Source organism: Microtus ochrogaster, linkage group LG3 (assembly GCF_000317375.1).
Source record: "Microtus ochrogaster isolate Prairie Vole_2 linkage group LG3, MicOch1.0, whole genome shotgun sequence".
NCBI classification, from domain to species: domain Eukaryota; kingdom Metazoa; phylum Chordata; class Mammalia; order Rodentia; family Cricetidae; genus Microtus; species Microtus ochrogaster.
The window spans coordinates 21,622,795-21,636,146 of record NC_022029.1 but is presented as its reverse complement, the minus strand read 5'-3'; the positions used below and the strand labels follow the sequence as shown (position 1 = coordinate 21,636,146).

General features: G+C 39.9%; 1 protein-coding gene across 2 annotated transcripts in view; it reads right to left on the bottom strand.

The window, feature by feature from the left end:
* Hpgds (hematopoietic prostaglandin D synthase) overlaps nt 1-13,352 on the bottom strand; it is a 164,686-nt gene that overhangs the window by 21,954 nt on the left and 129,380 nt on the right. Inside the window, exons 1-2 of one of the 2 annotated variants that reach the window (XM_013351289.2) lie at nt 9,356-9,432; nt 221-362 (exon numbers count right to left, since the gene is read on the bottom strand). In XM_013351289.2, coding sequence (XP_013206743.1) covers nt 221-353 — 133 coding nt within the window. In that variant the 5' untranslated portion in view covers nt 354-362; nt 9,356-9,432. Of the gene's footprint in view, nt 1-220; nt 363-9,355; nt 9,433-13,352 lie in introns of those variants that run through there. The other variant, XM_026786015.1, reaches the window with a different exon arrangement.

The following is a 13,352-nucleotide window of genomic DNA, read 5'->3' as shown; positions in this document are numbered from 1 at the left end:
CAGGCAGTGATTAAAAGAATACAGATTCCGTGTAATTATTTCGGGGCATAAGCTAAGCTAGCCAAGTGGGCGGCCGGGTGCTGGGGAATGCAGCCCCGCCGCTCTTATTTCAACATCAGTGTGAAGCTCTGTAGTATAGGGCTTGCATTTCCTGCAGGAAGGATGAAAACCCCTGAAATACATTCTCCCTACATTAATCTGAATGATTTATGGTACTTACTTGGTTTGATTTTGGGCCAGTCAGCTTGTTCTATTCTGTGATCTTCATACTTTATGTCCAAATAAGCAAATATATAACGAATAATTTCTGCTCTCCCCCTTATATTAAAATAAATCAGTTTGTATTTTGACATGATGTAATTCTGGAAAGACAAAAAAGAGACATAGCATTTTTTTTTCATTTTTTAATTTTTTGATAGTTTCATGCTTGCATGTGTATATAATGACTTTTAGTCATTCCTGCCAGGGACACTCTTCCATGCCCCCCTTCTTCCTCTCCCACTCAAACTGCTCTTCCCAACAAAGCTTGACATCATTGATTGCTTTTTGTGGGGGAGGGGCAGCCCCGACAGTGAGTGGGCTCCTGAGAGGACAGAAGAAACAGATGAGGGGAAGGTTGAGTCAGATGCCCAGATTGGAAGACTTTGCAAGTCTGACTGACTAACAGTCAGAAAATTTATTTATACAGAGTTCAAAAACATTCATGATTTTTCAAGAGATACAGATCACATCATTTTGTCCTGAGCACACTTCTCTAGTATACCTGGGGTTATATAGGTTTAGTCCAGATGAAAAAGATTTTCTTATCAACCCCATATCCCTATTCCTAGAATAGAAATATTCTACAGATCATTTCAGTTTAAGCAAGCATAACATAGCAGCCTGTTCTCAGGCTGGCAGCAGTTCGTGATTTCAGGATGTTTTAGATAATACCTGAGACAGTGCAGGCAAATCACCGTGTGTTCAGCATTTTATTATTAACTTTTAATGGTCAGTCATATTACTTGCAAATTAGACTGAGTCTGAAATCTTTCTCAGGCTTAGGAACTGCTGGAGCTATTGTTCAATTCTTAGTATTATGTATATTTATAATCTTATAAGAATTTGTTAAATAAAAGAATTCTTTTGTTTCTAAATGAGGTAACATCACAGCAACTGATGTCAATCAATCCTTTTAGAAATGACAAACCTTAATACCTTACCCTTCTTTATTCTTCTGTGACATTCTTACATCACCTATATGTACTGTTTTGTAAGTCTAGTCATTCTAGCTCTTATTGCTAGATTCATTTGAGAGGCTTAATGTATACATGGTCCTCTATCTTGTGGGTTATATTTCTAAGAAATTCTAAGTACACTGTAAAGGAGTTCTGTGCTCTGATCTGCTGCTAATTCTCCTAGCCTACTAAACCTAGTTAGCCTCTTCTGAATTCACAGGGTTCTAATGATTTTGTTCTTGAGTTTGTGTAGGGGCAGATAACAATCTCCAAGGCAGAGAGAAGACCCCCAAGTAGGGTCAACTAAGGTCACTTCCCTGAAAGCAGGGGTAGTACGTTGAAGACTTCTTCAGGGGTATACAGAAATGATTTCCTCAGAAAGGACATGGATAAATCATTATACCAATAGCCCTTCTGGGTGTAACACACAGAGATTCAAAGTGAGAGTAAAGGGCATTACAGACCATATAGTCTGTGACTCAGTTTTGCTGGAATTTGTCAAGCAGCTATGCTGGCTCCATAACCTTCACTGTTCTCCTAGGAGATGGCTGGGTCAGCTTGCAAACGCTCAGACTGATACACACTGCGGAAAACTCACATCACTTTAATGACTGACTTCAACAGATACAGCTGTGGGATGTACGCGGTGATATAACGACTGGGCAACTTACAGGCGTTTTCACTTGCAATTGAATTCTACTGTTACTCTGCGTCTTCGGGCTAGTTTACAGAGGTTCCCTGAATTTCAAAGTCTACTTAAAAATGTAGATATTAATATAGACTTGGGCAGTAAGAATTGCATTAGTAATTGTTACCAGCATTAATAACTACTTACTCACATTGCAGATAAGAATAATCGTTAGCTACCACATAGTGATGCAATAATTGCAGCAGGTACTCGAAAATTGTTCATTTAAAGTGATGAATTACGCTGAGGGTCCAGTGTATGGTGTGCCAGAGGCCTTGAAAAAGACCAATGAGAATTTTGTGGGTGGGGCTGATTGGACAAAGGGTGTATTGAGTGATGTCCTGCAGTTCCCGATGTCATGAGGATGAGTGAAGAGCTTTTGGAAAGATGGAGAAGTGAGGTGCTCTGTGTTTGTTTGTTTGTTTTGCTCTGAATCAATCTTTTTTTTTGGCTGGGGGAGGGGAAAGCTGCAGAGGTGGGGGTGATGATGGCAGGATTAGAAGGTGAGTGGGTTTGGAGTGCTTGATGTGAAATTTCCAAAGAATTAATAAAGAATTATGTTATTAAAAAATAAAGTGATGAATTAAAAAGTTTCTTTTCTGGGTTGGTGAAATGCAGTGGGTAAAGGCACATGCTGTGTAGACCAGATGACCTGAGTTCAACACTGGGAACCGATGATGTGGCAGCTTATGTCTGCAATTCTAGCACCAGCACTGCTGTGATATGGTGGGCACAGAGACAAGAGAACGAGCCTAAAGCTCAGTGAAAGCAGCACAGGGGTAGAAATAACAAGAGAAATCCTGCCTCAAAAACAAGATGGAGAGAGAGATAATCCCCCAAAGGTCAGTAAACTTGCTTGCCTGCTAAGCCTGGCCACTTGCAGTCTATCTCTGGGAGAGTCATACATGTGAAAGGAGAGAGCTGACTTTATAGTGATCTGTTCTGACTTCCACATGTGCATCATGGCACACATGCTTCACACACACACACGCATGCAAACAGTCAATAACTAGTTAATTAAACATGTAAGGTAATAAAGATCCTTTAGAAATATATATTACAAAATTATAATTTTTACTAAAAAGTGAAAATATTTGTCATAATTCCTTATTGTGTTTATTTTAAACATCAAAAGAACACACTAACCCGCAGAGTATGAAATTGCTATTCCTAGTTGTCGTTTGCACTGAAGATCTTTTCATAAAATTTGATTATCACATATAAGCTTCTACAGCACAAAAATAATGTATTTATCCTAACATACCTTGGCTATATATGTAGATACATATGTCCACTGCATTAAGAAATAAATATATAACTTTTTTCAGTCAAATATCCACAAATATTCATGACCACTGTGTGAATTCTGGATAAAGGGGTTGTTTTATTATCAGTATGAGGTTATGCTACTTTATATTGTAGCTTACTCAAAGGAGACTTTTAAATTTTTTGTCTATCTGTATTTCTCTGCAAACATATTATTCAGTACGAGATTTGGAGATACAAGCACATCTGACAAAGCTTATCTTTTCCTCTAGAACATTCTTTCAATAGTTGCGACATTAAAGAAACTGTTCTTACACGTTTCTCAGGTCCTGGGTAATTTCATTCCACTGCAAGGCAAAACTTCTAATTCTACAGGTGCAAAATTCCTGACTGGAAGGCTCGTACTTGTCAGGTTAGATACGTGTATTTTGGCAACATTAAAAAGCAGGTCAAGATAAATGCGACTGGAAATAATTACTGACTCTAAAATATTTAATATATTTAAAACGGCTTTGCACAAAAATAAGGAATTCGAAGGAAATGTGTCTATGATCAACAAAATACAGAAAGAAATTTCACAATAAACCCTAGGAGAAGTTTTAGTGCCCTATCTAAACTTTTTTGTTTTTTGCCTCCCTTCACTAAGCAGTTCACGTCTATGGCCATAACCCCAGTCTATTAAAGCAAGCCTGCTTCGAAGGGCAAAAGTAGATCTGTCTGACCTGATACATTCAGGTGCAAGGCCAGTAGTGAGAGAGCAGGAGACAGTGGAGGCGGGGGGTCATCCCTACCACCTACTATCTCAGTGAGCTTGGGCACGTCTCTCTTCTGGCTTTAGATTAGATTCTTTACCTTTACATCACCTAAAAAGCCCCCATCCATCCGAACTCAAGGAGCCTAGCCCCTCCTAGAGCTGATGGTTGCTGTAAGGGAGTCATTGTCTTCAGTGGTGTGCCCACATGTTCAAGTGGATAGCTCCACTTCCGTGTCCGTGCGACACCCAGCTTGACTTCAGTGAGGCACAGAATGAGGACAAAGTGAAGCAGATTCAGGAGCATGGAAGCCTGTTCCCAGGAAGGGCTTTGGTGGGGCAGATGAAAGAGGCGGAGGGAGCATGGCTCGTTATTATACACATAATTCTCAAAGGATGCATTGGTTTAAACAAAGGTCCTCAGACAGTGTGTAACATACTGTGTGAGCTCATAAGACATGAACGAACGGGAGGGATGGGACAGCACCGTTCTTCCCCGGAGTGAAGGGCATGATCCAAGTTTAGATGATTTCATTGGACTCGCATCCTCAAGATCATGTTATTTGGGAAATCATCCTGCTGCTAGCACAAAGAAACGAAAAGTTGAAATAGAAAAAGAAAAATTAAAAAACAAATGGTTAAGCTAAAAAAAAAAAAAAGACAAACCACGGCAAAAAATATTGCCAACCAAAGGATCATACTGGTAGTAAAACAGTTCAAAAACCTCAAGTTAAACTATAGTCCAACACTTAACGGGAAAACTTTAGAACTGTGTAATGGAACCAACCAAAACAAGGCAGTAGAAATGAATACTGACTTGGCAATAAGTTACTGCCGTGGTTTTCCAGGTAAGGTTTCCATAGCCACAAAGGTAAAAGTAATCCTTACCTTCCAGTAGCTTCTTCAGAGAAGAAAACATTGGGGAACAGACAGAAATTTAAAAAATAATTCTAGATAATTTCACTAGCATGTATTTAAACATCATCAATACTAGTTACTCAGAATTAGTTGTATATGAATAGACAGAAAAGCAGGGACAAAAGGATTGATGTCACTGTGTTCTAGTAGATGTCCTTCTATGTGACAGACTGCTCTGACAAACAAAAACAAGCCATGCTGTAACCTCAACAAAGGCTAAGTAATGTTTCTCAAAGGCATTTATGGGCTGGAGGGGGTCTCTGGGCTGAACATGCGACTCTTGCAGAGGACCCGGATTCAGCTCCTTCATCTACATTGTGTGACTCCCAACAGCAGCTACAGGGGAGCTGATGCCTTTGGCCTGAGGACACCTGCACTCCTGTGCACACACATACACATAATTACAAATATTAAAAATAAATCATCTAAAAGACATTAAGCATTACCATTCAGTTGTGATCAAAACTCTGAAGGAAAAAAAAAAATAAAAACCCGTTAAGCAACTAGGAATTGGGACTTCATGAAAAGACCGGACAGTTAGAAAAGTTTTCTTTCTTTCTTTTCTTTCTTTCTTTCTTTCTTTCTTTCTTTCTTTCTTTCTTTCTTTCTTTCTTTCTTTCTTCCTTCCTTCCTTCCTTCCTTCCTTCCTTCTCTCCCTTCCTCCTGCCCTCCCTCCTTCTTTCCTTCCTTGAAACACAATTAATAAAAACTCAGGATCAGACACTGGTTCAACCTGAAGATCCAAAAAGCAAAACAGTCAGCCACTGGCTCTTACCTCGACCTCAGTCTAAAATAGCAATCCTGCCTCCTGGAATCTCAGAAGGAGACTGTTCTGAGAGCTGTTTCCTCCTGTCTTATATTCCTCTCTAGGGCTGGGATTAAAGGCATGCAACCACCATCACTAAAGGCATGCGTCGCCCAGTTTCTATGGCAACTAGTGTGGCTACCGGGATTAAAGGTACGTGTGATTGTGGTTACTGGGATTAAAGGTGTGTGTTACCATAATCTGGCCTGTAACACAGACCAGTGGAACTGTTTTAGTCTCAGATCTTCAGGCAGTCTTTATTTATTAAAATACATTTGAAATGTCACTACATGGTTCTTCCTTTCCTTCCTTTGCTGTTTTATTCTAGATTTTTCTTCCAACATAATATTTTTGTTGATTACTGGGGAATTTCAAATAATGTACACGGATCACATTCACTTCCCAGTCCTCCTAGGTTGCCCCCTAACCTTGTGACCTCTCCCACAAAAAAGAAGAAGCAAAAAAATAATAAAAAATAAACCAACCAAACAAACTAACTCAGTTTATTTAATGTCAAAAATAACCGTACTTATTACATCCCAAATCCTGAGCAGACCAGTTAATTTAGTAAAGTAAGGTGGCAATAAATAATGTGAGAAATATCAAGGAGAAGAAGACTGTTATCTACATTCAAAAGTCAAGACAAGTCTGACTTCAACTTAGCTGTGAATTTCAAATGGTAGGTCAAGGAATATAGCTAAAAGAGAAGAATGAAGGGGAGAAGCTCACACTGCAGGCAGCGAGGCTTATGGAAAACACCTTGTAAATAAGGAAATATAGTGTTTGTTCAAGTCTAGAGATAGAAAGCCTGAAAATAACTCTGCTCATATGCGGGTATCACATTTCAGTGGGGACAAAAAGGGGCAAGACTAAGAAAATATACATAATTAGACTCCGATTTGCCTCACATAAGAAATGCCACCTAGCTGGGCATGGCGGCACAGATTTTTAATCCCAATACTCAGTAAGCAGAGGCAGGCAGAACTTTATGAGTTTTAGGCCAGCATGAGCTACATAAGTTCTAGAATAACCAGGACTACATAGAGAGACTTTGCCCCAACTAACCAAACAAAAATGTCACTCAGGTTATTTGGCTAAACCTGATTTGGATAGAACCTGAGACCTCTGGCATCAATCCAAGCTCATTTTTTTTTTCTGGCTTCATTTCTGAATTTTCTGCTCCGATGTTGTATTTCACATAGGAAAAATGGCATTTACTCCCTGAAGAGAACAGAAAGTTAAAGAACAACAAAACAAAACAACAACAACAGAAAAACCTTACCAACTTTCTTAACACTCCAAGGGAAGCCTGCTTGAGGAGGTAGATATTTGGAAAATAGCATGTAGATTTCTTTAACACCTGACTGAGAAATAAAAGCCCTGGGTAAAGCTCCCAGTTGTGATCCTACATGGATTTCTATCCAATGTTAGATTAAATTCTTAGTATTTGGCAAACTTGCTAGGAAACACAGTTTTGCATGGTTAGTAGAGCTTTTGAGAAGCTCTCTGCCTTGTGCACTTTCATTCTGTTAGCTTCACAGCTATTTTCCCCGTGCATAATACTGTTATTTTCAGGTGATTGTAAGAAAAACATGGAAGCAGTCAACACAGTGACAGTTTTAATGTGATTACTGATAGAATGGGAATTATGGCAAAATCACTTCAACTTGAATAGGCAGGATCTTACTTTGACTAAGAGAATACAGTTAAAATATAGTCTAGTATATTTAGTCTATATGCCAGAAAGACGATAGAAATCCAAAGTCCACTATCAGACAAAATGACATCAATACTAAACTGCTACATTAAACATATTTTTCTTTTCTTTTCTTTTTTTTTTTCAAGACAGAGTTTCTTTGTGTAACAGCCCTAGCTGTCCCGGAACTAGCTGTTGTAGACCAGGCTGGGCTCAAACTCACAGTGATCTGCCTGCCTCTGTCTCCCCAGTGCTAGGATTAAAGGCGTGAGGCACCACTGCCCAGCTACATTAAACATCGTGATAAAGGTTCCATAAGATAAAAATAAGAGGGCACTTTTGGAGTAGTTTTAGAGGGTAGAAACCTTACAAATAAGAAACATTAATTTTTTTCCAGTTCCTATCTTTTTTCCCATCAGTCTTCCAGTTTGCTGAAGCAGGCAGAGAGACAGCACTTGCCACAGTGATAGCTGCCAAAGACTCTGGCCATGGAGACTCCAGCCCCGCCTTCATCTCTTGACACAGGTGACTGATTTTGCCTTTTTTATTTACATTCCGCTATTTCATGACAATCAACCTAACCTTCTTTATCTTACACTTGCTCTTCTTGGGAGTGGTGGGAGACTTCCTGTATGTCTTGATCAGAAGTCTCACCGCAAGACAAAGGGAGGGTTGTTTTTGAGTGTTGTAGGCTTGCAACATCCCGCTATCTTCATCAGGTCACAAGAACCTTTGCTGATTGGGAGGATGGCCTTCCTTACCCTGGATCCTGGCCTTTTCACCTTCAGTTTGTCTGAGCGTGATAGCCTTCTCCAGATGTTACAACATTCTACATCTCAGGCATGATTTGACCACAGATGATCAATTACAAGGACAATTTTATAATATACTTAACAACCATGTCTTAGCTGAGCTCTTAACATTTCAATAAAAGACATTTGCAACTCAAAGACACTTGGGGCTTCCTGCCAGGTCCTTTTCACATATCCAGCAATTCTGCACTAGCTTGGATGTGAAGCACGCAGCCGAAAGCATCCGTGATCTTGCCAGTAGTCCCTTTGCAGTGTGCCTTAGCCCCACCCACAGCAGATCTAGTGCAGTGGACATGGTACAATGCTTGCCCCTCGCTGCATAGACTCTGGCATTTTAAAATGCAGAAGCTGGATGCAGAGAACCACTGAGGGGGCTATTCTCCACAGGAAACCAACTTCTGATACGCTTCGGCATCTAGTAATAGCAGCCATTGCTCCCTAACAGCTAAGGGAATGGAGAGAGTACACCAACTTCCCTCATTTCATAGTGCCCCCGGGGGGACATTTTTAGTTCAGATCTGGAATATGCACCAGATTGGAGTGAAAACCTTAGATCAAGAGAGGAATAGAAGCTTTAACTAAGTTGCCGATTTCAAACACTGAAGTTTTAATTATGAGCCAGTAAGTGGAGATCTCTATTTTTTTTTTAAATAAAAAAGCAACTAAATACCATTTTAGAGGTTTGTCTTCCATTAACATCTGCACACAGGAATAACTAAACTGCTCTTCAGAGTTTGTAGCTCGAACTTCTGAACTGAGGCAAAAGTCTTGAGTTATCATTAAAGCTGAATGGTGACAGAAAATAGTTCCTGGACAAGCATGCACAAATTTCAACAAAATATGCCTTAAAATGATAGAATGAGATGTAAATCAAACCTCTGGACTTAAAAGAAAAAAAATGACCATAAATTAAATTTTGTATTGTTTTATGCACCAAGGAAAATCATCCGGGAGAGTTCCTAAGAAGTTGGAAAGTCTGATGCAGACAGGCTATATTTTCCTCCAATAGTGATGGTATTTTAGGAATTTTTAAAACCTTTTGATCTGTGTCTCTTTTACAGATGGTCATTTGGTTTCCACATAATCATGAACATAAGCAAGCTCAGCATGAGCTGTTGCTATAAGGTGGAGCATACAGATCCTACCACAGTCCCAAGCTGGGGAAGACTAAAATTGAACAACGAAGAAATCTCACCACTTACCTATGAAGACAACAGTGTCACAGTCTTGTGCCCAGTCTCTGTCTTCGTGTCTGTGCTGTGGTTTCTATGATGAATAATTGAGAGTCACAAGACAGCAAGAGGCTACTTCCTCCACCTAAAGCCTTCCTTCATTTCTCACATGAAATGCACGTGTCCAACAGCTTGGCTGTAAAGGCTTCAGTGTGGCTTTTACCGTCATCTTATAAGCTCCGTGTGAATAATCCGGCATATTTGCATAAAGAGTAAAGTCACAGTCGCAGGTGCTTGTGTGTACAGATTGCTACATGTTCTTTATGCTTAGTCTTACACCACAGGCTTCTGGGGAATGAGAGAACAAGTTCAGTCACATTCTTTCAAATGTCTTCCTTCTTCATTTCACAGTCTCCCTGGATGGAGAATCCTTTGCTCTGGGCCTTCTCAGCAGTGCTCACCTCCAACAAACTCACCCCTTGCTCACCATATCCTCTTCCTCATGATTTCTGACTGAGTGGTGCCTTTTATCTGTTTGCCCACCCCTGCCGGAAAGGTAGTGTCTGCGACATTTAGTGCCTGGCTGTTTCCTCTTTTGCTAGCTTCCATTTCTACAGGATTGTTGGGCATGGTATAGACACTAATCTTGCTCTGATCACTGAACGCTCTTAATTTCTGCATGTCACACTTTCACAGGTACTCCGTTTGCATGGCTGCCTGAGTTCTGTTTACACTTGTTTCTGAGAAGAGCTCCATTGTTTGAAGGAATTGTAGCGTGCAAAATTCAAACACTCTGGGAGAACGCCTGTGTCTACCAGTAACACATACCTGTCGGCTTTAAAATTTAATACAAATTTAACTTCAGTGATAATGCTAGCACAGTTCAGTGAAAATGTCCAATAAAAAGATCTGTCTGCACTCTGGAGTCTACAAATTATCAGATTATCCGTGAAACATTGTAATGACAACCTGGTCTTTGCTTTGCAGAAAAATTTTACTTTGGGGAAAAACAAAAACAATAGCAAAATTCTAACAACAAATAAATGAGACTAATATAAATATTAACTTGTAAAAAAGGTGAAGAAGACACAAGCGCAGCCTCCTTTTCCCCATTACAAACAGCTGAATCGACACTGGGTTGAGGCTAACGGACACTGTGATAAAGGCTCCCACTGGAACGTACATAAAACCAGCTGCAAAATGAATGGCAGCAGAGTGGTGGCCGGACAAGACCAGCACGCAGACCGGATTGTTTTCACCAATGTTTTGTGGGGGGTTGTCTCTCACTGAGTCTTTTTCAAAATCATCCCGCACATTACTTCCCCTTTGTTTTGATAAAGAGGAAGTGCTTAAATCCACTTGTTCCTCTATTCGTGGCTATTGAGTTGCTGGGAAAGGAAGTTCAGGAAGCTTCCTTCACCAGCTTTGGTATCTTTATTCAGATTCTTATCATGATCAGTTACATAGGAAACTAAAAATCTGCCTAATGAAGTATTTAAATTTGGGTTGGAACAGCAACCGTGTATCTCATATTTCTAAACTATCTGAGTTGGCCAAATGCATGGAAAAAGATCCAGTGTCTATTTTTCCAGGTTTCAATAGTGATAATACTATTTTCTTGCCTGCCTCTTCATATACTGCAAAGACTGATGTAAGTCCTTTTTTTTTCTTTTTTCTTTTTTTGGGTAATTTTAAAAATTGTTTTTTATTGAGTTATGTATTTTTCCTCCACTCCCTTCCCTTCCTTCCCCCTCCTCTTCTACCCTTTTCCATGATCCCCATGCTCCCAATTTACTCAGGAGATCTTGCCTTTTTCTACTTCCCATGTAGATTACATCCATGTATATCTCTCTCTCTGGTCCTCTTTCTTGTCTTTGTTCTCTGAGATTGTGAATTGAAGGCTGGTTTTGCTTTGGTTTATGTCTAAAAGTCACTTAGGAGTGAGTACATATGATATTTGCCTTTCTGGGTCTGAGTCACCTCACTCGGTATGTTTTCTAGATCCATCCATTTGCCTGCAGATTTCAAGATGTCATTATTTTTTTCTGTTATGTAGTACTTCATTGTATGAATGTATCACATCTTCTTTATCCATTCTTCAGTCGATGGGGCATTTAGGTTGTTTCCATGTTCTGGCTATGACAAACAAAGCTGATATGAACATAGCTGAGCACATGCCCTTGTGGTATGATTGAGCATCCTTTGAGTATATACCTAAAAGTGGTATTACTGGGTCTTGAGGAGGTTGTTTCCTAATTTTCTGAGAAATTGCCTTACTGATTTCCAAAGCTGCTGTACCAGTTTGCACACCCATCAGCAATGCAGGGGTGTTCCCTTTACCTCACATCCTCTCCAGCATAAGTTGTCATCAGTGTTTTTGATCTTGACCATTCTTACAGGTGTAAGATGGAATCTGAGTTCTTTTGATTTGCATTTCTCTAATGGCTAAGGATGTTTAGTGAAAGAGTGATATAAGCCTTAAGACTGTGTAACTGATTTGTTCCCCAGTCTTTCAGCTAAAAGAGGATTCACAAATGTCAGCAAATAGAAGTCCTATAAATTTCCTGAAGTATTGAGTATACCCTGTGGGCCAGGGATGGAACACTGTCCTGGCCTGTGTTAGCCTATAATCTCCATGGAGCCTCATGTACATTCTTGAGTATGGTACACAACTGAGCAGAGCTTGTTAAAGCATCTTTATAGATGAGAAATCACCCAAACTCTTCATTCTAACTTACAAGATTTCATGTTGATTCTTTTCTAAGGATAGGAAAATATAAACACCGAAATAGAATGTTAACTTATGTTTCAAGATTGTACCAGGATCAATACGTGTCACTTCTGTATCACTTCATCATGCTCTAGGGGAGGAAAGGCCAGTCAATAAGTATAATATCTGCCTTAACCCTGTCATGGGACCCTCAAAGACATGATTGTGAAAATTGAAGACTCGACCTTCTGACATCCGATGTCACTAGCTGCGGTATTACTCAGACAGTTTCCAGAAAACATCCCTCTCCTACAAAATAGTGAATGAGAGCCAATGAAAAGAGGCACAGGTTCTTGGGACTGAGAGAACAGTCCCCCAAGCTGTCTTTAGCCTAAAGTTAACTTAAGTGACCAAGACAAAAATCCTCAAATCAAAGGATGAATATTCACCTTGATAATCCCCAGGATAGTGTTCATTTATCACCTAAAAGCATTGTGGCTATTCAGTTAGACATTTTAAAATGGATTTTGGAAAGCTTCAAGTATTGTAGCACGAATAATCAAAACCCAGAGACAGAAACTGGGGTTCAACCTGAAGGTCAGAAAAACAAAGCAACCACCCACTAACTCTTACCTCTCCCTCAGACTGAAATAGTCATCCTGCCTCCACGAATCCTCTGAATAATCTTGTGTCTAAGAGCTGTCTTCTCCCATCTTATATTTCTCTTTTGGGCTGGGATTAAAGGCACACATCACTACCATCTGATTTCTACAGCAACCAGTGTGGCTACTGGGATTAAAGGTGTCACCACTGCTTGTTCCATAAGGCTGACCAGTGTGGTTGTTTTACTCTCTGGATGTCAGGCAAGCTTTATTTATTAAAAAAGAAATGAAATATCACAACAAAGTATTCCCCAGAATTTATTTTAAAGTATATTTTTATTAGCCCTTTGACAATTTTATACATTATATTTCAAACCTAGTCAGCTATTCCTCAGCTCCTCCAGGACCCCCCCTGCATTCCATACTCATGGGGCTTTGTGTCCTTGTTTGTTTTTAAACCATTCAGTCCAAGGAGCGCTGCCCATATTTCCTCGCTAGTGTGGCCATTCACTGGCGCATGCTTATCTGCCAGGAGCCTCACCCTTAAAGAAATCTGACTGTTTTCCTGGCAGCTAGCAGTCACCAATAGCTCCTCAACCAGGAGTAGAACTTTGTGACTTCTCCCTGTGATGCTAGGATTTTGCTCTTCTGAGCTTACTCAGATCCTGTGTATGCCCCCACAATCACTGTGAGTAAACTTTGTGACTCCTCCCTG